At 39.2% G+C, this 27,717-nt stretch overlaps 1 protein-coding gene across 6 annotated transcripts; it reads right to left on the minus strand.

The window, feature by feature from the left end:
* Nucleotides 1-4,197: 4,197 nt before the first annotated feature.
* DBF4 (DBF4 zinc finger) lies at nt 4,198-26,801 on the minus strand. Of its 6 annotated transcripts, none has more exons than XM_057432572.1 (14): nt 26,752-26,801; nt 26,528-26,620; nt 23,993-24,171; nt 21,827-22,021; nt 20,738-20,788; nt 20,126-20,195; nt 19,902-19,978; nt 18,513-18,543; nt 18,195-18,240; nt 16,323-16,454; nt 10,938-11,052; nt 10,483-10,604; nt 8,337-9,304; nt 4,198-4,305 (listed from the first exon to the last, which is right to left on the minus strand). In XM_057432572.1, exons 2-14 carry the CDS (start codon nt 26,571-26,573, stop codon nt 4,274-4,276), a joined length of 2,064 nt encoding a protein of 687 aa, XP_057288555.1. In that variant the 5' UTR covers nt 26,574-26,620; nt 26,752-26,801; the 3' UTR covers nt 4,198-4,273. The 6 variants fall into 6 exon arrangements, with proteins under 6 accessions (XP_057288555.1, XP_057288556.1, XP_057288552.1 ...); XM_057432573.1 differs by lacking the exon at nt 4,198-4,305 and adding an exon at nt 6,939-7,444; XM_057432569.1 differs by lacking the exon at nt 4,198-4,305 and having other exon boundaries at nt 8,068-9,304.
* Nucleotides 26,802-27,717: the final 916 nt, after the last annotated feature.

A 27,717-nucleotide genomic window follows, 5' to 3' on the forward strand; every position in this document is an offset into this window, starting at 1 on the left:
GGCCTAAGAGAAACCTGGAGAGGGACTTTTTACAAGGGCATGTAGTGACAGAACAAGGGGGAATGGCTTTAAACTGACAGAGAGGAGATCTGGCTTAGATATTAGGAAGAAATTCTTCACTATGAGAGTGGTAAGACACTGGCACAGGTTGCCCAGAAAAGCTGTGACTGCTCCATCCCTGGAAGGGTTGAAGGACAGGTTAGATGGGGCTTTGAACAACCTGATCTAGTGGAAGGTGTCCCTGCCCGTGGCAGAGGGGTTGGGACTAGATGATCTTTAAGGTCACTTCCAGCCAAACTCATTCTATGATTAATTGTGTTGCTTGCACTAGCAACACTCAGGGCACCTGACACCTCCGTTCCTGCTTGTAGGAGCACTACAGGTCATTCAGTTGCCTTCGGAGGAACCACCAGCCAAAGGGAAGGGAAGGTCAGGGCTCCCGGTCTGATTTTTCTGCAGGTCTTACCTTACCACAGATCATATTATTAAGAGAAGCAATTAGAGAACAGATGAATGAAATTCAGGTTTTCACAGGGTTTTTTTCCCAACATAAAAACAGACAAAATGATGGTTCAACAAGCTGAGGATGGGAACAAAACGGGCACCTTAAGAGCAGAATACCACATCTGGAAATACGTATCATCTTAGAGCAGAGAGTGGCTAGTAAGTTTTGTGTTGTCCTGCTTATGCTGCCGTCACACTACAGGTGAGATGGAAAGTTACCTCGAAGTACCCATTAAATCCTGGAGCAGTTGCTGAAACAGCTTACAAAACTGTGCTGCAGGGTATCAAAAGGACCATAGGTGGAGTGGGTAAAGGAGAAAGAGCTATTTAGAAAAAGAAAAATCAATACATTAAATATGATGTTTCAATCTTTTTTTCAACAGTCATAAATCCTGACACTTCAGGCTGCAGCCAACCTCCACAGTTATTTCAGTGAGACCAAACTGTTCCCACAGGCACACTATTTCACAGCTTCTGTGCAGATTCACGACACTGGGTATATACTACACCAGTTATGCAGCAGGTAGACAGTACAGTTCCTGGATCAGTACATCGTACATTGATTATTTTTCTCTTGGCATTACCATTGTCCAGATTTTGTGTAGATATCCAGTCTGTAGGCTATGGGAATGGGGTGAGATATGATGAGACCCCACATGGAGTGGTAAGACCTCACCTGGAGTACTGGAGTCCTTCGTACAGGAAAGATATGGACCTGTTAGAATGAGCCCAGAGGAGAGCCACAAAAATGACCAGAGGTATGGAGCACCTCTTCTATGAGGAAAGGCTGAAGACTTAGGCCAGCTCTTTTTTAAATGAGCAGTAACAGCTCTATCCTATGTTGCAACATCTTCATGACTTGCCAAACATAATGAGCACAATTCTATATGACTGACTGAACCACAACTGCAGAAGAATGAAGCCTGAAAAATACATGCCAATATTTCAAAGCATAAAAAAAAAAGTGATTTATAAGTAGATATTCAACTTTTGATTTATGACAGGTATTCCAAAGATAATTTTTGAACCATAATTAAAGTCATAATTTAACACTTAAAGATCTAAGTGTTATTTCTCTCCTTGCCGCATAAAGAAAGTATATGCGCTAAACAGCCCTGATGACATCCTACTTACAATTTATTTGGGGTATTCTTGAAAATTACCTCCCACTTGTATATCGTAAACTTTGCTGTAATCACTACGGAGAATAGTAACCACTGCAGTCACAATTCAGTTTTAAGCTGCCTAAAGTTCTGAAGAAATTAGCTCACTTTAAAATGTTGAAAGAGTAACACATTTTTACTGCTAAAAACCCTATAGAAATGCCTTTGTATTCTTAGAATTTTGATAAAAACTAAATTTTCTGCTCTGAGAAATGCACAATGGAGCCTTCTGTACACACAGACATGATGGAAGACCAACACTGATTCCAATTACAGAACATTAAGCAGCTTAATACTGTGGAAAGTATAGCTCTTCTCCCCACACACAGCAACCTTTGTTTTCTCAAATATGATAGATTCCAACTGAAATCTAGGGCACTTTTTAACAATTACACTCTCAGTGGTTGATATTCAATCATGACTTACTAAATTTATAAAAAACATACAAAGACCTTTTCCTGGTAAAGGGCAGATCTACAAATATTTTGTCTCTATTCATCTGGACACCTATTACCATAAGGGTACTGCCCTAAATGTTTCCATATGAAAACCACATTTACTCTCTGAATACATGGTAATTAAATTTTCTTGTATCAGTACCAGTTTTATGTCCAATTACAGTCAACAGTGTATTTTTACTGCATAATTGTACAGCAGTGACCTTCTGGCATAGAAGCATTTGACTCTGTTGGTTATTTAGTGCAGACCATGAATATTACCTCAAAACAAGAAGCATGTGCAACTATAGTCTAAATACAGAGCACAACACACAGAATCTGTTTTGACACTGAATTAGAGGTACAGCCTAATCTGGAGCACCACATGGCATTCCCAGTGAGGAAATTGCAAGGTTCAAAGACAGTGACAAAACCAGAAAGATCAGGAATTTTCAAGATGGTGATGAGCAGAGGAACACAATAAAACATCCTATAGGTAGCACATGGAAAGTAAGCTGGTGCTTTCTGATCTTCAGGCAGAATGGTGCATTAAAAAAATGACCTTCAGTTGATTTAAAACCTAGTAAATTAAAAGCTGATTAAGAACAAATATCCTTCCATTCAGCAGCAGTTAGTCCACTGAAGTCTTGACTTGGGCCATACTTTTGAATGCCTTTCAAAATTCTCAGTCTCGAGAGGAACAGGAAGTTCTAATGGACTGAAAGAACAACGGACCTGTAGTGGTGAACAGTCAGCTCTGGATTAAGGAGCTTTGTCCAGTTGTTTCAATCTAAGTTTACAAATAGGATTTTGTTTTGTTGGGGGTTCCATCCTGCATCTAGTCATTGCACAGGATCCTTTTTGCACTTCTTGTGACTGCTGCTCACCACTCTTGGAATTTAGGAGATTGGACTGGGTACCTACAAGTATGGTTTGGTATTGGTAGTTTCTCAGAAAATCTGGTGGCATGAAGAAAGCTCAAGTTTTCATTAATCAAATAACAAAGAAGCATTTGGCTCAGTGGCAAGTGGTTTGGAAATCCGCACCATCAAAGCCAAAAATATTCAGAGATCTCATGCAAGTTTTATAACATACAGAGGTTGCATTCACTTAGGAGCTTCCAGGTGAGATCTTCTGTAGTAACCCCTAAAGTATGTCAGGCAAGTTAGCTGATAAAAATATCCTCAGAAATAACCTAAACAGCTACTCAACAAAACCAACCTGAATGCAGGATACAGGACAAGATTTGTGAATCTTTCAGTGACCAGAAGACTCTCCTTTTCCAGGGTCTATGAAGGTTCTGAGGCTCAAGGACCCTGCTTGCAGGCCTTGTACTGGGAAACATGAATCCCACGTGACATCTGCTGGTGGTGTGCCAAAAATATGCAAGATCCACATCCAAATTCCTGCTCTGCCTAGGGCTTGGAACCACATAAGTTACTACCATCATTTGGCAGTTCACTTCCACAGCGTGGCTCTTAACCTCTGTTCTACTGGAGCACCATGGTGCAAAACTGTTCTGAAGGTCACAGAAAAAGCTTGGGTTTTAAACCCTGGCTATCTACATACTCAAAAGAATATTTGAGACACTGATCCTTCAAGTCAGATCCCCCCTCAACTAAAAAATACATACTTTTTTTTTAAAGTGGATTAGCTCTGATAGCCAGCTGGATCTGCAGCTGCTTTATACCAAATGAAACAATTCCACGCAAACATCTGCTCTGCATCCCAAATCTTTTTATGATGCTCTATCTGGGATGGCTCAGCATTTATCTGGATTCTGCACTCCCTAAAGCAAATATACTGTAAGTATCAAAAACTAAACATTTACAGAATGCATGGTAAAACCCAGAAATATCCACATCACTTTCAGAAATGTTTACCTGGTTAATGAACTCAGTTCATACTTACCATCACTATACATATCAGCAGTGAGATTATTACTGGTTGGTATTACCAACAGTATTTACTTTTACATTCCGTGTCCACACCCCACACTGTGACTACACAAGTTAAGAGCAGCTACCACTTTTTTTCTCGTCATTCCTGCACTTAGAAGACTGAAACAAGAGCTTTGTAGATACCATGGCCAGTTACATTAGCAAAGTTGTTTGGAGCTGAGGTTCTTCAGGGTGCAGAATGAAGTCACACAACCCTCCACAGAGGTATCTAAGAAGTCATATGCTTTGCAGTCATACAGGCTAGAATATAACACAGAACAATGGTAGCATGACTAAACAACTGAAGCACGGCCTTTTGTTGAAAGCTTGAGGTGGAACATGTCTTCAATCACCTCAACACACACTGGCAGTGCCTGGATAACAGAACAGATGTTAACATGCTTGGTACTCCTCAGGTTGTAACTACCTTTCCCCCATCTCCAAAGGGGAAGAACAGCGTTTCAGTCACCTATCCACCTGTTGCTGTATGTCAAATATTCTGTGATTATATATTTCACAAGAAATTACTGCTTAAAGATGATGCTGCTGAGCACAGGGCTTACCCAAGTGCATGAAACTCAGGAACTATTGCAGAACTTCGTTACGTGTGTGTGGTTTTGAAGTCACTTCTCCCCACTATCACCATACACCCATATGAATATCTGTCAGTGCACGCATATGCACGTGTGCACACACACACACACACACACACACACACACACACACACACACACACATTCCCAGCCCTTGCGAACTCCATCCTTTCAACCACACCGTAAATTCATCTGAAGAGAAGCATTTCTGTTCCAGACAAACACATAGCGTGGAGCTCAGTCATAGGCAGTGGTTGGGCACTTACTGCAATGATAACAAACCTAACTTGGTGTAAGTGAAGTAAAGCACTTCTAATGTTTTATTTCTAAAAGCAGATTTCAACACCTGTATTTCTTTTGATGTTGTTACAACCATTCCAACTTTGCATTGTGTAGCTAGTTTCCATGCCAGATGCCTTTTAATGAAAATAATTTTGCTCTCTCCTGTGGTAATGAAACAAGATGGGTCTGAAAAGATCAGTTACAACTCACCCTTATCCAAAAGTACCAAACCAGTAGTGTCTGCATGGCTTTCAGTAATGTTATGTGTGTGTGCCTGCACAGACCTTGTATTTTAATACTTTAAAGATGACAGAATGTTTCACAGCCCCAGAAACACACTTGCCATACCTATGAAAGAAACAATGGAGATCACTGGGCCACAGCATAATCACTTAAATAAGAGTGCTTTTATAACATAAAAGTCTAGATTTTTTTTTTTTCAATTAGACTTAAAATGAAGTAATGCCTGTTCTACACAAGTGGTAAAGCTTTTGGGTTTTTTTCTAACAGTCAAGATTTTGTGCCTTATTAAAATTTCAAATCCCATGCTGTGTATAAGCGTACACTGCAGAGTACAGGAATACAGCTCCAAGTTCCACTAACCACCACACAAAGAAAGCAACAGTCAGCATATTAACAACTAGTTTTGAACAGGATATAAAAATTACTTACACCAGCTTCTCAAATTCACTGAAAGCAAGACAATAAAAAAAGTGAAGCACATGAGAAGAAACTCATGCGCCTAGAGTTCAAACTGTAATTATATAACATGGAATTATCACAAAGATGTACTTACAAATAAAACACACTTCTAATGCTAACCCTTTATTCTAGTAACTACAGACGCAGCTGTGGTGGTGATTGCCTGAAATGTTTGACATTACTAGAAATCCTGGCCACATATTTTGAAAATACTGATTCTCTTGTCTAGGAGAAAGTCAGAGACACAGACAACTGTCCCAATAACTAGCCTTCCACATTTCACTACTTTTTCATATAATAATTCATTTTCCTTTTTTTGAAAACTGTGGGGATTAAAAAAAAAAAAAACAACCAAGCTTGAAATATAATAAATGCAGAATAGATCTGGTTTAGAAATAGTTAATAAGCTTACTATGGCTTGTGACGCTATTTGAATGTACTCCATGCAAAGGGGACTCAGCATGCACTGATGTGACTTGTCAGTCATCTGTAAACAAAATCTGCATCACGACTAAAAGTGTTTTCTTTGCAGTTGCAGTGACTCTCCCATCTTGTTCTGCATTACGAGTTTTCATATTTTAATGATAAACCTTTTTTCCCCCTTAAGATTCTAAAGCCAGATTCCAGTGTGTTTAAATCTCTTCAGTGCCTGTTGAGCTAACATATTATAATGCAAAATATACACATCGGTTATCTGATATGTAGATTTACTACCATCAACTATTTCTCTCCTTAACATTCAATTATTGGAAAAATCTTCATGTATATGAATAACCATATGCATTCCAGTCAGAATTCCACCACACCAACTAAGAGAATGTGTCTCAGGGATGGGAGGAGGGGGGAGTGTCCACAAGAGATACCTACCAACAGATATGTGTTAGGGGAAAATGCAAATTCTTCTTCGACTTTACTTTAGAACTGAACCAAAAGATTAAAAACCCCACAACCAAACAAAAACATTCTCAATAAAAGTGGTCAAACACTTGTTCCTAAAATAGACTGAAAAGCCTGCATTCATCACATCTTGAGCAATCCTTCTATCGTTAAAGCATCACTCAACATGAAGAGCAAAGTAACTGATTTAATGCTCTTAAAAGCTCCATTCCTAAAGCACTACATATTGGTAAACTACAGGCCAAAAAAAAAAAAAAATAAATAAATAGACATACATCTTTGAGAGCAACCCCTTTAAAAAAGGTTAATTTTGCAAATTTCTGTAATGGCTGTCTATATAATTTTTGTATGTGAATCCAGGTCAGAAGAAATTCTAAATCAACCCAGAGGTAACCATTAAGATGGAGAGACCAATGTACAGGCAATTATATGAACAGTGGAGTCAGGAATGTCACCTTTAAGCTCCCAACTCATATGCTCTTTAAAGGAAAGTAATTGTTGTTTTCCTCACCCATTCCTGCACACTAAGAAACATTACCTACCCCCTCTTAGACACTATCCTATAAAGGACAGACTACAGTATGCAACGACTGAAACCACTTTATAAGAACACTGACAGAGTAAGCTTGAGAATAATAAATGGTCAAGAGATAAAAACACAAACAAGTAATTTCGGAAGAAAAATTAGAGTGATTTCTGCTGGTTAGGTATCTTACATGACCTTAAGGCACTTAACATTTATTAATAAAGCACTACAATTACCTCTTGTAATTCCATACTCATGCCCTGCACTGATTTACAGATATAGAAATTCTGGTAAGAGATCACCTCTGGTAAATGTTTGAAGTCTTAAAAAAAAGTCTTTCCAATTCTCACTTGTGTCTTTCACTCTGCCTCCAGGTAAGCTAGTCAGGCAACTGGCTACTCTGAAAGAAAAATCAAACAAATAACTTGAAGTAATCAGAAACTGACTTTTTTTTTTTGTGGTAATTGTTTCTGCTGCTGTTATTGTGCTGGGGTTTTTTAAAAGCAAAACCAAAGCACACACCTATTGCTTTCCTACTGGCTGAAATACTGAATACAACAAGTTTTAGTCTAAAAATAAATTATGTCATAATAGCCAAAAAGTATAATACACACTTTCCTAATGCTACATCTTTATGATTACATAGGTTCATGAGACAATTTCAGCAGAGGAAATACTAGGAAAGCAAGTAACCTTGGTTTTGGTTTTTTTTTTGGCATTCTCTAATAAAGCAGCAGCAGCAGGAAGGGAAGCAACCAAATTTCCACAAAACAGTAGTTGGCAAGTAATGGACTACCTTATTTACAATGAAACTTCCAGTTACTTATAAAGTGGTTATTTAGAATGTACCATAATCAATGACTTTACAAAATAATTCTATCCAAATGTACCTACCTCATCTCATGTTTATTGGTTTTGCCTTGCAACTAATTTAACCCCAAATCTGGAGTCAGGGCCTTTTACTAGCTGTGATAAACCAGTACCTTTTAAAGGGAAAAAACAAAAAACCAAAAACCAACCAACTAAAAAAACCCACTTTAGTTTTATTTTTCACATTTACATATACAAAAGATTTTGCATTTAAAAACTTGAAAACCAAACCATCTGTACATATAATACAGCAATTAACGTCTCCATGAATAAAATCTTCAATTTGCAAGTTTATTTAAAATTATTATATTAAATAAAGCAGCATTAAAATCCAACAAATGGGGATGAGGATGAAGAGGAAAATAATGACCATACAACGTTTGTATTCTGCCCTTCCCATATATCTTTCATGCTAGTTGTACCTTTGCTCTCTGTGTAACCTGAAAAACCTCCAAATTCTGAGTTTCTTTCACTTGTCTGAAATAACTCCAGCAGGGCCTGCACTGGGGAGCTGCAAGAGCTTCTCTTCTGTTCAGGAACAGACAGTCCATTTGTATACTTTAAGCATAACTCCAGGTTTTGTTTCTGGGTTTCTTTTTTATTTCTTCCAAAGTAAAGCTTCACTTTTCTGTGCAGTTTTCCAGATGGTGAACTGGGTGTAGTGCTGGCAGCCAATTCATTAAGTTCTTTGTTTACAGCAGTATCAGATACCTCAGCCTCCAGAACTACATTGTGCTGCATCTGTTGATGATTATCACAGAAATCACGATGTTTCTTGACAAACGTAGGATTGGCATCTGTTTTTTTCAAACACTTTGCTGGTAGAACTACTGCATTATTTAATTTTCTTTTTGGCTGCAATGGGTTTTTGTCCTTTTCACTAAATTCTGTAACTTCAGCATGAGAACATAAAGTACACATGCCCTCCTGAAAACACTGTAAATTCTTTTCATTTACTTCTAGTTGCAGTATTTCCTTATTGGATGACTCATAAGCTCGAGACAAGGTCTCTGTATATGCCTTGTCATCTTTCCAAGGGGGTGGTTGTATGAAATATGATGATACAACAGTCTGTCTTAAGTTTGCAGCACAGGAGCAATCAGTCTTAGTATTTTCATCATTATTTCTGAACTTAATTTGCAGTTCTGAAGGTTGTGCCAGGTGACAATAAAGAACTGAACAAACAGACCCAGAAAGAGGGGTAGGTATTGGCACAGAATTTGGTAGTACTTCCACAGGCTGGCGATCTGGTTTGAGTGCCCGCATTGTCGTATCCTTCCACGAGTAGCTTTTCAAGGAAATGCGTTGCTTTTTCAGTCGTTCTTTCAGCTCATCTGGTCTAGTTATCTTCCCAATAATAGGAGAAAAACAGCCTGTACTACATTTTGTCCTACAATGAAATTGTTTAGAATTATTAACACACACCTGGAAAAAACATGGGAAACAACTCCATAGGCAACTGATTCTAGAAAAGCAACAGAAGTGGCAAAGCAACTTTTTGTTTTACTTTTAAAAGCTAAGATCTATTTAGACTGGCAACACACTATTTCCGTAAGAACAGAGTGTCTTATTTTTCCTATTGATTTCTACAGCTCATTAAATTGTTTTAAAAATACATGAAGTAAGAAGCCTAGTATTTCAGTACATCTCAATTTATAGTGGTATCAAGAACAGAAGACATTAATGTACATAATGCAATCTCTATAAATACAAATATCCTATGATATATACACACAAAAGTTAGCGTAATTATACATTACTTTCTTGGCACAGCATTTCAAACCTAACCTGATTATTTTCAGGTTATAAAAGGAATAAAGGCTTGCCTTCATCAGGCTATCAGCTGTTCGACTCTATTCACATTTCATTTGATTTCACTAAAAATATCCATATTCTTTCAATACTTTTTCATTTTAAAAAGCAAAAAAGTTATTCCTAATCTCTCAACTTATTTGCAACGAACCAGACCAATCCTGAATTGAGGTACAGTTACTTGGAACTAAGACACTACTGCCTACAGTCCGAGATGTGAAACAAGTCTGTTTAGCCCACTTAAGCTTCTGAGCTACAAAGAGGAAAGGAAAATCCGCTTTATTTGTCCAGCACAGGCAGGTCAGAAGCTAAGAGACAAAGTACAGACAGCAAGACCTAGATCAGGAAAAGTTTTCCACTGGTAAGGAGAGCAGACTGAATGAGGAGGGTATCATTCGCTGTTCTTAGGCTACTAAGAATGACAAAGGTTTTAGAGCAGTATGTTCAGATATTGCTGTCCTTCTGTCAGCAATGTTCTAGTACAGGATCTTGCTTCTCTAAAGCTGAAGGCCAGGTAGGACAACTTCTGGCAAATCTTTTCAGTCTAATTTTCTTATGATATCATCTGCACTATTTTTATTTTCCTCTCTAATTTCTGCTTTACGTAACTATTTGCCAGGTACAACTGCATTGTAAATTTCAGCAACTTATTTCAGACTGAAAACATGAATTTATTCTGTACCAGATCTAGATTTCAGAACTAAGTATGTTTATGCTCAATGTCTCACCTCAGAGAGTTTAGAAAATGTAACTTACCTTTTTATTTTTTCATCATCTTTGTATTCTACAAACTTGTAAACAAATTTTGAGATTATATCATCAACAACTTGATACTGTGTGCTTTGTGCAAAATTCCGGTGCTGTTCACTTTCAAGGTGCTGGAATTAAAGGAAAAACATGAAACTAAACTACTACTACTGTTATGAATATACAAGTCAGCAGTATGATATGGAGCAGTAAGTAAATATCATTTATTACCAGTGTCTCTGAGACACGAGCTACTAGTGCCTTCAGTTACCCTATATAGAAGCAGCTATCAAGACTTTAAACCTACATGGGGAAAAACAATACCCACCTGCTGCTTTTTAGCAGATACAGTCAGAAAATCTCTTAAGATAAAAAAAATATTTTAAATTAGCAAGTAGAAAACACTGCTGATATCCCACTTGAGAGATGACACTATCCAAGCATATACTTGACATTTCACATACTGTTTGCAGATCTTCATATTTCTTCCCACAGCATTCACAATATCCTCTCCTTTTTTTGTCCTTCTGAGGGAGCTGAACAGGAGTTCCACAGTCCTTGTCACTATTTATTTTGGTTCTGTTAACAGAAAAGTTATATTAACATAAGTCTCAAATATGGAGCTGAGCTCTATACTTGCCTCTCCCAGCATGGTTGTTCTTAATCACTTAAATAATAATAAAAAAAAAATATTTCTGCTCAAACCATTTAAATTGTTAGTCAAAGCCTAGGGAAAAAAAAAAAAAAGAAATTGTGCATTAATTAAAAAAGAAGAAATTACTGCAAAAACGACTGGCAGACCCAGTGGAACTGTATGTAAGCATAAAACATCCAGGTTAGTACAGATATACTACTGACTCAGAATAAACACTGCAAAATTGCTGAACAAAAAAATACCCCTTGACAAGACACAGGACATGCTGAAGTCTCTGTGCATAGCTGATAAAAGGAGGGTTGATAAAACAGAAACTAGGGGGAAAAAAAAGTCTTCTAACATCTCAACCACTGTCAGTTTTTCTGATGCCAAGAAAACACGCAGCAAAACCACTTGGTCTAACAGATGACCTCTCATTGTTTGGCAAAAGTAAAAAACAGTCACATTTGTTGGTTTATACATAGGTTTTGAATACGCTAACCAAATGCCATTTTGTCCTGTTTTTCTAGGTACAGGCTAAGTGGAAATAGGAAGAAATGAACCTCAAGTTTTTCCTGGAGATTAAAACACAGAAGAGATTTCAATAGCTGCTCCACAATTTTCAGAGTCCTCATCTGGAGAGAACTAGCTTCAGTTTTTTGCTTCAATTCACCATTTGCTTCAATTCACCATTAAACTGCCTAAGGATGATGTGCTAGTGGTAAAGCAAAACTGTCAATCTCTATTTCCCTTTTACGTTAGAGAAATAGTGCCATCTCTCTGTCTAGCCAAAAATGATTCTGACAGACTTTACCAAGTATCTGCATAGATGTAAGCTCAGGTCTTCACATCAAAACACCTGCGCTGAAAAATCTCTGCACTTAAAAAGCAAACAAGCATAATAAGGGTACACTGCTTTCACCGATCGTTTCCATTCAAGTCTATACTGGTAATGCCTGCCCCAGCATTTGTTGGGTTCCACAGGACAGGCTGCACCTAACTGTGTAGTTGTTAACATTAACCTTTTCACCTCCCCTCTTAGTACTGTAAAAATCAGAACCAGTAGAGCACAATATAAGCAACTGAATTTATCACCTGAAAACTGAAATAATGGCTGCAGGTCTTGCCAAATACAAAATCAAATGGGACTGACAACTTTGCTTCAACAAGCTTTTTCTCCCAGATAGAAAAAGTGAGTACTCCCCTTTTTCTCTCCCAAAATTGACATTCCTCACATTTACCTGCTGAGGATGAAATAATCTCCCACCTAAATCTCTTTGGCATGTGCCAACCCAAAAGATTAAATAAGAACATTCACTGAAACATAATTCTTGATTTTTTTAATATATCATATTCCATATAAATGCAAATAGTATTTTTTAATGCTTTAAAAAGAATAGGCCTTCCTAACCTCCTCTGAAGAGATAATATCAGAAATTGCCTCACAACTGCAAAAGTTACTGCTGTTACAGTTGCTTTGCTTTTTCATACTGCTATATTTACTGCAATTTAAATAAATAAAATTCAGCATGGCAACACCACCTGAAAACCTGCAGCACTATAATAATAGTGAAGACTAAACAGAACTCAAGAGTGGAGAAGCTATTTTATAAAGAAAAGTATCATACCTAAGTAACCCTTTAGACCCCAAGAACAAAAGCAGTGGAAGTTACTAGATACATAAAGTTTCACGTTTAGCAAAGCTACCTTTTACCTAAATATCTGTAGTCTCTTATGTGAGTTTTAGAAACCAATGAAAGAATCATTAATACTCCCTATATGCTAGGTATAAGAGATTAAAAACAATAGTATGATTCACCAAAACCCAGGTAATTAAGATTCCTTAGTAGTTTCAAATCATAAAATTGATTTCATCATAGAACACCATAGAACAATTAGGGCTGGAAAGGAACTTAAGATCATCTAGTTCCAACCCCCCAGCCGTGGGCAGGGACACCTTACGCTAAATCATATCACCCAAGGCCTCATCCGACCTGGTCTTGAACACTGCCAGGGATGGAGGATTCACAACCTCCCTGGGCAACCTATTCCAGTGCCTCACCAACCTAACATTAAACTTCCCCTGTTTAAGTTTGAACCCGTTACCCCTTGTCCTATCACTACAGTCTCTAATGAAGAGTCCCTCTCCAACATCCCTATAGATACTGGAAGGCTGCTATGAGGTCTCCATGCAGCCTTCTCTTCTCCAGGCTGAACAGCCCCAACTTTCTCAGCCTGCCTTCATACAGGAGGTGCTCCAGTCCCCTGATCATTCTCGTGGCCCTCCTCTGGACTTGGTCCAACACTTCCATGTCCTGTTTATGTTGAGGACACCAGAACTGCACACAATACTCCAGGTGAGGTCTCACAAGAGCACAGGAGAGGGGCAGGATCACCTCCTTCGACCTGCTGGTCACGCTCCTTTTGATGCAGCCCAAGATACCACTGGCTTTCTTGGCTGCGAGCACATGCTGAAGCCAGTCAATGTTCATTTTCTCATCAACCAACACCCCCAAGTCCTTCTCCACAGGGCTGCTCTGAATCTTTTCTCTGCCCAACCTGTAGCTGTGCCTGGGATTGCTCCGACCCAGGTGTAGGACCTTGCACTTGGTATGGTTAATCTGCATGAGGTTGGCATCAGCCCACCTCACAAGCGTGTCAAGGTCCCTCTGGATGCCATTCCTTCCCTCCAGCCTATCAACTGAACCACACAGCTTGGTGTCATCGGCAAACTTGCTGAGGGCGCACTCAATCCCACTGTCCATGTCAGCGACAAAGATGTTGAATAAGACCGGTCCCAACACCGATCCCTGAGGGACACCACTCGTTTGTGGTGTCCAGCTGGACATTGAGCCATTGACCACAACTCTTTGCATGCAGCCATCCAGCCAGTTCTTTATCCACTGAGTGGTCCATCCATCACACTGATGTCTTTCCAATTTAGAGACAAGGATGTCATGTGGGACAGTGTCGAACGCTTTACACAGGTCCAGGTAGATGACATCAACTGCCCTACCCCTGCCCATCAGTTCTGTAGCCCCATCATAGAAGGCCACCAAATTGGTCAGGCAGGATTTACCCTTAGTGAAGCCATGCTGGCTGTCACCAGCCACCTTGTTGGTTTTCATGTGCCTTAGCATGCCATCCAGGAGAATCTGCTCCAAGATTTTGCCAGGCACAGAGGTGAGACTGACTGCTCTGTAGTTCCCTGGGTCATCCATTTTCCCCTTCTTGAAAATGGGGGTTATATTTCCCTTTTTCCAGTCATCGGGAACTTCACCTGACTGCTGTGATTTCTCAAATATGATGGCCAGCGGCTTTGCAACTTCATTCACCAGCACCTTCAGGACCCACGGAAGGATCTCATCAGGACCCATGGACTTGTGCACGTTCAGATCTTTAAGATGGTCTCAAAACAAGTTCCTCTCCAACAGCGGGCGCAATGTCTTCATTCTCACAGTCCCTGCATCTGCCTTCCAAGACCTGGGTGGTGTGCTCAGAGCATTTGCCAGTGAAGACTGAGGCAAAGAAGTCATTGAGAACCTCAGCCTTCTCCAAATCCAGGGTAGCCAGTTCTCCTGATAGCTTCCGGAGGGGGCCTATGTTGTCCCTAGTCTTTTATTTGCGATGTACCTATAGAATCCCTTCCTGTTATCCTTAACATCCCTAGCCAAGTTTAATTCTAACTGGGCCTTAGCTTTCCTAACCTGCTTCCTAGCATCCTGGACAACATCCCTGTATTCTTCCCAGGCTGCCTGTCCTTGCTTCCACCTTTTATAAGCCTCTTTCTTCCTTTGAATTTTCCTCAGCAGCTCCTTATCCATCCATGGAGGTATCCTGGCCCTCCTGCTGCACTTTTTTCTAGTTGGGATGCAACACTCCTGAGCTTGTAGCAGGTGACCCTTGAATATCAACCAACAGTCTTGGGCCTCCCTGCCCTCTAGGCCTGTAACCCATGGAACCTTACTAAGCAGGTTCCTGAAGAGGCCAAGTCTGCTCTCTTGAAGTCCAGGGCAGTGAGCTTGCTGCACACTCTTCTCACTGTCCTGAGGATCTCAAATTCGACCATCTCGTGATTGTTGCATCCAAGGCTGCCCTGGAGCGTCACATTTCCAACCAGCCCTTCCCTGTTGGTGAGCACGAGGTCAAGCATGGCACCTCTCCTTGTCGGCTCCTCTATTACTTGCAGAAGGAAGTTGTCTTCTACACAATTGAGGAACCTCCTGGATTGCTTGTGCTGGGCCGTACCGTCCTTCCAACAGATGTCAGGGTGGTTGAAGTCACCCATGAGAACAAGAGCCTGCAAGTGTGAGGCTTTTCCCATCTGTCTATGGAGTGCTTCATCCACAGCTTCTCCTTGATCAGGCGGTCTGTAACACATCCCCACAGTAATGTCTCCCATAGCTATATTCCCTTTAACCCTGACCCACAAACTCTCTGTGGACTGCTCACCTGTCCCCAGACAGAGTTCCATACTCTCCAGCCTATCCCTGACGTAAAGGGCAACTCCCCCTCCCTGCCTGCCAGGCCTGTCATTTCTGAAGAGCCTGTAACCTTCCATTCCAACACTCCAGTCATAGCAGCCATCCCACCATGTTCCTGTGATGCCTATTATATCATACCCCCGTAGACATGCACACATCTCTAATTTACCAAAGTTCTAACTGTATCTGCAGTGCTCTGAGCCTGAATGCCAAAATTTATCATATAAACACTTGCTGTAAGACCATCTCCTCTGAAGAGCCGAGGCAGTATTTGCAGTCTAACTTGTACAAATTAGACTTTATCAACAATGATTTGCACTATGTCTGAATATCACAATTTTAAAGATTTCTAGCTGCCTACTTTGGTATTATGCTGACAAATATTAAAAGTAGTCTTAATAAATACATTTCCTGTAAAATACTTACTGGATGGCATCCAAGATGAGGACAAAGAAGAAACCAGTGTCAGAAAGGAAAAAAAAAGTCTCTTATGCTGACCCACACTGATAGAAGGCCGCATTTTTGGATTTATGCATCTGTATGTCCAAAAAAAGGACTAAAGACAGGATAAAGAGGGTACAGAAAGATAGACAGACACCAACAGTTACAGTGCAGCAAATACCTCAGCTGAGACATGGCTATTAGTACTAAATATCGCAAAAATTAGAAGCACAGCAATTTTAGAAAACCATCCTCCCCACTACCCACACCTCCACAAGTTTTCAACAAACCTTTGCTTAGACTGCGTTTGTTTTTGGCCAGAAGGATGCTTCTTATCCACCTCAAATGGACTATACGGTTTTGGAACACAGTAATTCAGAACTGGAAAAATGGGTAACTGCAGATAAAATGGCCGGTAGAGGCTGTATTCAACAACAAAAAAGTGCATTAAAACCCTCAAAATGGAAAAAGGAGTTTACAGCACAATAATACAATCGGGGCAAAATCATGGAAAAGTGTCTCACTTTTACATATATCATACACAGAATGCTAAGCAGATAAATATCCTAGAATAAGTAATTTCTTCCTTCCTAAAAACATGATACTTTCTTAAAATAGATTTGCCTGGAGTTTCGATAGCTGTCTTACACTTTCCCTGGTGTATGGCTTTCATGCCTATTTATTATTGAGAGTTAGGTAACCAATAAAATTAAGCAATTTGGACACTGGTGTGTCTGTGTTCCTGAGAAGTAGCTACAGCAGTTCCTAACATCAAATGCATTTCTTTTTCCCCAATTCTACCACTTTCTTCTTTTTTGAAAATTTTAATCAATTCACCATTCAACATATAAAACCAGACCTTTTCATTTTCCAGAAAGGTTTTTTTCCTGTATATCACTGTACTTGAGAGATAACAGAACAAGCAACCATACCAGCACACTGAATATATTAGGAATGTTTAAAATAGGGCGTGTCATAAGTTCACATACTGAATCATTTGACTGAAATGCTGATGTCAGAGTTCAGTCTGACTTTTTTCTCCCATATTACTATTATAAGCTGCCCAGGCAAAAAAAGAGCAAGTCTGGAAAACATTACAGGGACAGCTAAGCATCTTGTGAGCAGTTACTAACATTGCATAAACATTTAAATATTAAAAAACACTGCTTACATTACATAACATCCAAAAGTGTTTCCTGTGTTTAGTTCAGAAGTCAAATGCATACGTATTTATAAACAAATTTCTTCAACTATATGTGTCCAATATCCACACTATCTTCATGCCCTTCTTCTATCAGAATAGCTCACAGCACAAGACCAGGCTTGGATCTTTTTAATTCAGGAAAGTGTCAAAGAAATGAGCTCAAAGGATTTTGAGCTTATAATGTCAGCATAAAGTAGAATTTAGTTAAGAATATAAAGATGCAAAATACGTTGTCCAGACCATACTTTCTTATAATCCATTGTTCTCTCAACTTCTGGCAAACTGACATTTCCTCACAGAACCAGGTCTGATCAATTCCAGGACCAGAAAGATGCAAAAATTTTAAAGGCTGAAAGTATCAGGTTTCATGCTAATGGGAGTACTGAAATCAGAATAGGGAGTCTTTTTGCTTTCAAAAAGAAATGACTGAACAGGAAATTAAACCTAATTTCATAGGATGATTTTAATTAACAACTTCACTTTCCTTACATCTGAACAGTCTTCTGAGGAGAAGAATGTTACTGAGTTGGGATACAGGGCTGGAATTTAGTATAGAAAATTTTACTGGCCTTTTGGGCAACAGGATTTGGATCTAAGAAAAGATGTCAAGGTTCAAAGCTTCCAGTTTTCATTCATTAAGGCCCTTGGCAGAAAGTAATCCTAAGAAAGCAGTCTCACGGTCTGGAGCTATACCTTAACTTTCCCTTACATTACTTACTGCAAATATTCCCTACCACACTAATACTTGCTCAATCTCATTCAGTGGCTCAAGACAGATAGCTACCCAGAGCATGTAAAGACAAAAATGCTGTATCTTATTCTAAGAGAACAGCATGCCTAGCATCTAAAGCTAGGAAGAAATTCAAATCTGAAGGCCAGTTCCTGAAGGCATACTAAATGTTTCTCAATTACTCAAGTTTGAGAGCCACATCACTTAACGCATGAAGAGAACACTTACCAACTTCTATCTTCTACCTTCACAAATGGATTTTTCAGTCTACCTGCTCAAGGGGGGGAAAAAAAAAAATTGGGAGAAATACTTTTCTTCATTCAGCAAGTTACTCCAGTACATGAATGAACAAGCAGACATTATTTCAGAACTTGGTATGTACCTGTTTTGACAAACTCTCGATTTCCATTAAGTTTTTGTATATGCTTTTCTTGGACAAACAAACTAGAATACAGCAGCATGCTTGACAAGATTATGAACTGTAGTCCATTTTTAAACATTCAGAAAATAAGCAAAACATACACCTCTACAAATACTAATACTTACTTCTTGACTTTTGAGTAGTAACTTGTTTTCCCTATAGGAAAAAAGGGAAAATGTATAAAATCCCCATTAATATTATTCTGCAGTTTACTTAAAAAATTAGCTGTAGCTACTTTTAAGTTATGAGGCTCTCCCTGTGCTAATCATGACTTCATACACAGTCATGCGTATGATTTGCAGGAAACTAAAACTCATTACTACTTCAGAAATATGGTGACATGTTTCCCAAAGAAATATTTCTACAGCACAAAAAGAAAATTAGAAAAAGTTCTCCTTAAGATGTTTCAATTTATTTTTCCTAAAACCAAATCCAACCAAAAAACCCAAAATACCCTGCCACTGTTTAAAGTTGATTCTTAAATACAGATAATATTCACATAATGCTAATTAACTACAAACTAAAATTCCAGGTAACATTCTTCAATTAAGGCAATTCTTCTCATTTGAAGAGATTTACACAGGTTTTTCTTGTCAATGAGAATTAAACTTAAGAGTCTTTTGTTTTCCGAAAAAAAGTACCAGGTGTTAGCTGTAATTGATTCTGGTAAAGGTACAAACACCTATTTTATATTACTTGCAAAAAGCCCCACCTTGCTATCCATGAACACCAGGACCCTAATGATATAGCAGAGGATTTGATGTAGCCTCAATAAGTATCTGCTATTGCATTCCGAAACAACATAACATACACAAGATGGTCTATATACATTACCATTTAATTTACTTATTGCAAAGCCCTGCCTGGACTAGATAATTATACAACTTCACATCTTTAATTTATATTATAGGGATCCTGCAGACAGAGAACATAAGCAGCTGAAACAGCTTCAATGTCTCACTGTATCATACACTAAAATTTGGAGAAATTGAGATTTTTCACATGTCAACTGCATGTTATTAGCAGAATAGCTCAAAGATACTTTATGTGAATTCTTTACAAGACTAGGGAGATGTAGGTTTGAGCAACTGACTGAAAAGATTCCCTACAGACAGCTTTCTTCAGGTAATGGGGTATTTCAAAATGGCCCATCAAAAGGAAGGTTTCCAACCACTGTGTCATCGGGAAAATTATACAAGGCAATTTACATCATTTCAGGCAGTTCAGTACTTCTGATTCCAAGATATCCTTTGCAAGAGCAAAGATCCATATACGATTTAATCAATGCTACTATTATATTTATTTTTGAATAATGTTGAAATTAATAGCTAATAATTTCTGTTTTTCAAATACATTTTTTAAATCAGTTCATGAAACATACCAGTCTGAAAAACTGAACATGAGCAAGACTTCATTAAAATAGAATCTGCAAGCTTCACAGTAGGTAGTATTTAGGACACCTGCATTCTCAGTGAAACAAATGGCATTTTCACAAATGGCAAAGAATCACTTACCACATCTTTTGAAGAACTGCCTGATCTTTTCATTAGGTAGAGCTCCTTTTTCTTTTGTTCAATGTAATTCTTAACATCTGGGAAAAAGAGGGACAATTATACTCAGCTGAGTTTATCTTTGTATATCTCAAGTAATTTATCATTTTTAGTATTTTGAATTCAACAAAAAATAATTAAATGAATGTTACAAGTTTACGGTAGGCTTTATCAAACAAAATATTTACCATCAATATGAAGTACCTTCACTCCCCAGCTCAGTGCATTGGATAGTATACTACCAGAAGGGATTAAATCCTGCAAACAATAAATTATAATAATAAAGCAATATATAGTAGATAATATAAAATAATTATGATTATATTAAATCATGTAACATGAAGGCTGTGATCTAAGTGCCAATGGTTTGCTTCTTGCCAAAAGGCTGTCTGGTCTCCTCAACTGACTTTTCCATCTCCGTGTCACAGCCCTTCACCATCAAAAGATTACATTTAACCTTTCATGAAGCCAAAATTGTTCTCTATTGTCACATTTTTCAGCAAGATTTCAAGACAGTGAATATATATATTTACTCTAACTTCACAAGCACCTCTCAAATGCTAGCTGTATCAATAAGCCTGAAATACTGTAATATTGGCAATAAGACTACACAAACTTTCAATTCTTCAGGAAGTACCCAGAAAGAATGTCCTGACAGTTTTACTTAAGACAATCTCTCGACTTCTGCCAGTGTTCCATGAGGGACTTCTTAAGACCAAGACTATTCTTGCTACTGCTCGTTTTCTACAAGAGCAAATCCAAACTTTCTCAAGCATGAATTCATTGATTACTTGGCTTACCTGCTCCTTGATTGCTTTTTCAACTAAGGATTTTCCTCTGCTCATACGTACCTATATTAAAACAGCAACATGTTTGTAGTAAGTTAGTATCCATTTAAAAAAAAAAACAAACAACACAAAAGGTCAGATAATTTACACTGTTGCTAACAAATAAGTATTTTAGGTATGATAGTCTCCTTTTGTTCACTGTACTGCTATTTTTCATTAATTCACATCTTGCCCACAAAGTTACAGCTGACAGTCTGGGCAAAGGGTGTGTGTGAAACAGTAAGTACTTGTTTTCAGCCAAAGCAAGTCACTACATGGCTGGTGCTAGATGGTGGGAAGAAGCAGCCAGTGGCACACACCAAATGATGGAAGTTCCATCAGCTGGACTCGTGCCAAATGAAGCTAACACTCATGAATAAAATTATAGCCTACATCTTACCACATCTTTTCTATCACCACTGCATCTGCTTTTGTACTTTATGCTGTTTATCCATAATGAGCATGCCTTTATCTGGGTTATTTGCAAAATGAGGCAATCTCACCTAGGCAATGGAAAGACCAACCCACAGACTGTTCTAAATAAGTACCATGTATATATAGCACAGCTAGTTGTTTCCAATTGCATTTTTGAAAGGACACAAGATTTGCCCCTATGAGAAACTTCTCGTAAATCTGCACAAATTCAGATGCTAATTACTGCAATTAACATGATCCTCTAAGAGCTCAGAAAATCATAGTATTCATAACATTTGATTTTAATTATTTCCTTGTACCACTATCAGAGTGCTTCTGTACGTACAAGCGTTAACATCACAGCAGCCAGATTTTAATAGGCTGTGTTGCTAGAGACAGGAACCACTGGAAACTTTGCTTAGTTAGTCAAGTTTAACAAGTTCACCTGAACTAGCTTAGAAGTACATCTGACCTGTTCAGAAACAAACAAATCAACCCAAACAAGCAAAACATCAAACAACCTTATTCACTCACGGAATTGTGTTCATCTTTAAAAAAAAAAACAAAAAAAACAACACAAGAGAAAGATTGTAAGAGCATATCCTATGGGTTGTACCTGATCTGCAGTAATAATACTAAGAAACTTACTGTATCTACTATCTTAAATGAACTTCCGTCATGTCGATCTTTTCGTTTGCTAGGATGAGGTGAACTATTTCCTCCATTACCTGTAGATTCCGGGCTAGGAACAGGAGAAATCTGACCAAGACTTGGTGCAAATTTTGCCTCCTTTTTATTAGACACCAGATAGCTGATATCTTTACTAAGAAAACTCTCCACTCTCTAAATATAAAGATAGAAAGCCATTATTTCAGGACTGTAAACCAGTAACTCTTACATTGCATACTTTAACAAAAAGTGACAAAACTTCTATAATAATTAAAAAACACTGAATGGTAATTACAATTTGGCTATACTAGCATCTTATTAGTCACAAATTTTAATTTCCATTTATTTTTTAAGTATATATCAAAAGACCTTTGTTTTCACTATTATCATTCTTTGAACAATCTAGCTGAATACTTTACAAATAGAAGTCAAACACTGTACAGAGAAATAAGAGAATTCAAGAAACCGGTTTCTATGATTTTATGTAACAGAAATTACATAGAAGTGTTCAGCTAAACTTGAAGTCATGCGTATGCAAATATAATTTACAGTTTGCAGGAAGCTATAAACGTACCAAGTTTAGAACCAACAGAAAAATCAAAATATCAGGATAGTTACCATGTTTCACACCTACAGTATTTATAGGATCCGAGAATGGTTTGGGTTGGGAAGGATCTTAAGATGATCTAGTTCCAACCCCCCTGCAACAGGCAGGGATACCTTCCACTACACCAGGTTGCTCAAAGCCCCATCCAACCTGGCCTTGAACACTGCCAGAGATTTGCAACACTTCTCAAAATGAGAAGACAAGTAGATTAATAATATTTTCATGCTCAGTAAGACAAAAAATGTGATTGTCCTATGCTTATTCTCTTCCATTTTGCTCCTTCAGTCATTTGCTACCAACTGCTGTGTGATGATCAGTTCTATTTTCCTTATTTTTTGCCAGTTTACATAGCTTAAAAATGTTCTCCTCTTCTCCACTAATCAGTATGGAAAACACAAATTGCACAGACAGCGAGTCTGAACCTGTGCCTTCCAACTCTGCTCTATGTACCTTTAAATGAACTGGGACATACAGAGCATGGCACTTTTGAGTGCACTCCCCACAAGTAACAACAAAACACATGTAGTTGATCTTGAAGGTGCTGGACACTTCAGATTCAGCCATATACTCCTTGAAACAGAAAAACTTCCTTTTCAGTCTTTGATTTGCAACTTTACCTTTCACGTATGAATCCCTAAAACTCTGGTTTAGACAAAGACAAAAGATAACATGCACTCATTTAATGCTAAATGTAAAAAGACCCATTGAACTTGAAACCATGTCATTGCTACTACTTGCCTTTACTACAACTTCCAACCATTCTGAATTTACAAGTGTCAATTTCATAGAACTAATCAGCACTGCCTTAAGGTCATTCAAGTACTGCCGAAGCAGTGTTCAGAATACCGAGCAATTTAAGCAGATCCCTTTTGCTTCTGTGGTTCAAGGGTGTTTAATATTTTAACTGCCAAGACTCCTTTACATTAATTCAAAATATTTAAAGTGGACTAAGCAACTGCATTGCTTCTGTGTTACTATGATATCCTGTACTTGCCTTTATCAAAGTGTTTCTTCCGTATGCAAGAGAGTTAAAGAAAAAAAAAAAATTGTTTATAAAATCTATTATTTAAATAAGAGTATTTAAAAATACTCATTAACATACTCCATGCAGAAAGTACTTATTGACATTACTTTTAGTAACCGTATGCAAAACACTTCCTCTGGTCTTTTATGTTCAGATGAACAATTTTAATTGCAAACATGTCAATACAGTCAGAAGCAGCAAGGGGGGACGGGCGGGTAATGATTTCCAACAATGAAATTTATTAAATCTGGACCAAATTTTAAGCAAATAAATAATCAATTGGAAAACCTAAACAACAACAAAAAACAAACAACAAACCCAAACACCAAAAAAAAACCAAAACACAAAATACTGCTGATATGCTAATTGTTCATATTAAACATTAAGACAAACATACAGTAAAATCCTGTCAAAAATAAAATACAAACATCAAAATGCATACACAAAGATCATGGAAAAGGCATTTTACACGCGTAGATTTTCTTCTAGTTTTATAGAGAGCTCATTAACTTACCCCTCCTAGCTCTTTGAGGTCCTTTCCTATTTTTTCAGAGATCACATTTGATGGAATGTCGAGGTAAAACACCTTCCCAGTGAGTGGCTTATACTTAAGTTTCTCTAGCTTCCCTGTATCTTTTTTCACATTCTTCAGAGAAGATTTTATCTTTTCACTTTTTGCTTGCATTCCATCTGCTGCAAAAAGAAAAGGGATTTTAAGCAGACCTGTGTTTATTTTTCACCCACCCACACAAAAAGAAAATTCTAAATTACGGAAACAGGCAAAACAAGCTTCCATGCAATACAAGGCTTTTAAAAAATAGCTACATGTTAAATATGTCAAAACCAAGACGTTAATAGTAGTAATACTGCACACAGCCCTTAAAAGTTTAAGTTTTTTCTTAAAATTCTAACCTAAGATGGACTTTTTATTTCAGTTGCTGTACAATTACATCAATTTTTCTCACCCAGTTTGGTATTTGCTACCTCTGTACCACTGTATATACACTGCTTTCAGTCACTGAGTCACAAGAACACAATTTTAGAACAGAATCTGTCTCTCATTCATCTGAAACAAAAAGGATCCCTATAAATTCATTAAAACTAAACACAGCCAAAAGTAACTGAAACAAGAAAAAAACTGCTATTTATCTGAATTTTTAGCACCCATATGAGATGCAGGAAAACTAACCTTAAAGCTCAAAACCATTCTAGTTATCACCACTCTTTCTGTCCCAATGAATTTTACTCTAAAACTAAATAAAAACATACAGCAACTAAACTGTGCTGATACACAACAACAACTTTCCTAATGCTGAGAGCTGTCTACACAGGCCTGTTATACTAGACATTCTAAAAAGCAAGTAATCAGTCTGCTTGAGAAATAAGCCTTATTTTGCAAAATAATTCTTGGAGTGGGTATTGTTCTACAAGAACATCAGTTCAATACTGAGTAGCAATCTAAAGACAGAAAAACAAAACAAAACAAAACAAAATTGTTAAGAAACAGAAAATAAAATGGGTAATTTTATTACACTTCATAAATGTAGGAATCGGCCACATCTTAAATACAGCCTGGAAAAGAGTAAGTAGGATGGTCAAAAAATGACCTTGCGGATTAAGACTTTGTCAGTTTGCAAAAGTAAATTATTTAGGGGGAAAACAATACAGAGATCCAAAATCAAGAACACAGAGAGAATGGCTAAACCTATTCCAGAAGAAGAGCTATGGGGCACCAAACAAAACTAGGAATCAGGAACAAAGTGAAAACCAGAAATTGATTCTCTGTGCAACAGGGAAAACCTGTGCAGCTTGCTGCCAGAGAATGCTATCGATGCCAAGATGCAATTTCAAAGAAAGACTGCAGAAATACAAGCAAAAAGAGTATTTTGCAGGGTCCTAAATGCACAGAAGTAACATGCAACTCATGAAGTCCCTGTAGCTAAACATAGCTGGAAAGTAAAATAACATTATTAGGTGAAAATAATTATACCTTGGCTGTTCTTACATACTTCCACAGGAATCCAATTACAATGGCAAAGACAGAATCATCCAAGACTTGTACATTCTTAGTTTTACACTTTCTTTTCTTCCTCACTGACTGACAACCTACTTTTCTTCTAAGAAGCTAGAAACAGAGGGCTGCTACAGGAAGTGAGCAGGCCTTTTCTGGAGACAAAGAGCCAATACACAAAACAGTTCCTCTGTTATGTATTCTCTCCCTCCCCGAAAGGATCTTAAATGGAAGAGAGAGCAGAATAACCACTCATGCTGCAGGATTCTGTAAGTAACTTATGAATACAGTAAGTGAAGCAGGAAGAACAGTCTTTGTAGAATCCAGGAGACCAGAAGAATTAGAGAAACAGGAAAATGGGGAGGCATAGGATAGTGCAATCAATTCCAAATGTGAACAGAAAAGATAGAAGATAAGCAGGTATGCAAGTGAAATTCCACGGATGACCAGGGATCAAACATGGTGTTATACGAAGCACAAAAACGTGTTGGCCAAAGCAGCTCAAACATTAACACATTAAATACTAAATTTAATATTGGAAAATACATATTAAATTTCGGTATAGTTAGAATTTTGGAGTAAGTCTGCAGTACTGCAGTAAAGTGGCTCTCTTGTAAAGCGAATGAATTTTAATGACATGGGCCTAGCGCGTCTTCCATGCATGCTCCTGATCCCAGCAAAGACCACCGAGGTGGAGCTGCCTGTATGGCTGTGGCCTAGCGAATTTTAACATAGTTACCAGCTTCCCTGCACTGCAAGGATCTTGTGAAACAGAGCAACTGGGCCAGCTACCTTTCCAGGTCCACACTTTCACGTTCAATTCCGCAAAGCATGCAAACTCTGTTTTAGCTGTACACCACTTACAAAGCCCGCCCGAGGCATGCCTGCCTGCCAGGCTCACGTCAGGGTCTCACAGCCTCAGTTAGGAAGGAGGCACCAGCACGAGGCCTAGGTCAAAGCGACCTCGCTGCCTGTGGGAAAGGCCCGAACCCCACCACTCCCACCACGCTGGGCCGCCCCCAGCCACTCGCCGCTTACAGGGACGCGCTCCTTCGTCGGCAGCCTCCACAACGCTTGGTTTCATCTTCCTGCGAAGTCACATCCTCCTCGCCGGTCCCCCCGCCGCCACACCTGCGGGGTTAAGCAGAGCCGCTAAGCTCCCCGGCACTTAGAGCCTCTTCCCTCCCGCCCCACCCGCCCTTCCCGCGGCTCTCGGCCCTCTCCGCGGCAGCCGCTGTGGAAGCCGCGGGTCTCCGCCTCACCAGCCTTTCCCGCCGCCGCCAGCCCCGGCACGCCACGCGAGGCCCCGCTCCTCCTCCTACCGCGAGCAGCGAGTGTACTCCCACAGATCACCCCGCGCCCCGCCACCAACCGCGCGCTCCACCAACGGTCGGCCTGGCGCGCCCGTCACGAGGCTCGGGGCGGCGGGAGGAGCGCGGCGGGGAGGGGCGGGGTGAAAGGCGGGGTGAAAGGCGGCGAGGCCGCGGCCCAGACCCTCCCGCGAAGGAGAGGGCGACGGAGGGAGAGGAGCCCCAGGAGTGGTCGGGCCGGAGGTCAGCGGGCATTACCACCTCACTTTCCACACCCTGCTTCAGGGACCGAGCGGGCAGGTGCGAGCCCTCAGCGAAAATCACGGTGGAGAGTCTTTCCTCCCGGTCGCGGCAAGGTCTGTGTGTAAAGAGGATTGTTGTCCAGGAGAAACTGCCGGCTCAGCGACTTCCCACCGGTGCAGGCAAGCCGAAGAATTGAACGGTCTCAGCACCTCCCGCGGCTCAGGCTGCCGTTCCTCGCAGCTCTACGGGGTTGAAGGGCAGGGCGGATGGCCGAGGCGTGGCGCCACGGGACCTTGTGGGCCTCGGCCGGGTGAGGGAGCTTCGCAGCTTTAGTGTGGGAGGTACTGTTTCCGGTCAACGGAGTGCCGTCGCTGCTTGCAGACGGGTTATGTATATATTGCTCTGGAGAGCAGTTTTGCTGTAAGCTTGAAGGTACAGTTTAAAACACCTCTCGACCCCCCCCCACCTCCCGTTAGTAGTTGTTAGCATCTGAGAGGCAAATCCTGGTTTACGGAGCTTAATCTTTCTTATCTTTTATTTGAATCTTTCTTATCCTTTACTTGAAACTTGGTGAGAAGAGGAAAACATGTTCCTGTAGAGCAAATAAAAAGTTTGGATAAATGCCAACTGATAAAATTACAGCTGCACTTAGACATGCTAGTAGATATACCATTA

Source organism: Pezoporus wallicus, unplaced genomic scaffold (genome assembly GCF_028554395.1).
Source record: "Pezoporus wallicus isolate ANWC-B61680 ecotype Strahan unplaced genomic scaffold, APGP_CSIRO_Pwel_v1 scaffold_2584, whole genome shotgun sequence".
NCBI classification, from domain to species: domain Eukaryota; kingdom Metazoa; phylum Chordata; class Aves; order Psittaciformes; family Psittacidae; genus Pezoporus; species Pezoporus wallicus.

Coding starts and splice junctions, on each gene's coding strand:
- DBF4 (XM_057432569.1), bottom strand. CDS start 26,573: ATGAAACCAAGCGTTGTGGAGGCTGCCGACGAAGGAGCGCGTCCCT. Junction 19,979..20,125: donor GAAGGTACTTCATATTGATG/GTAAATATTTTG, acceptor TCTTTTTCCCAG/ATGTTAAGAATTACATTGAA. Junction 18,544..19,901: donor GCAGTTCTTCAAAAGATGTG/GTAAGTGATTCT, acceptor TTTTTCCTATAG/GGAAAACAAGTTACTACTCA.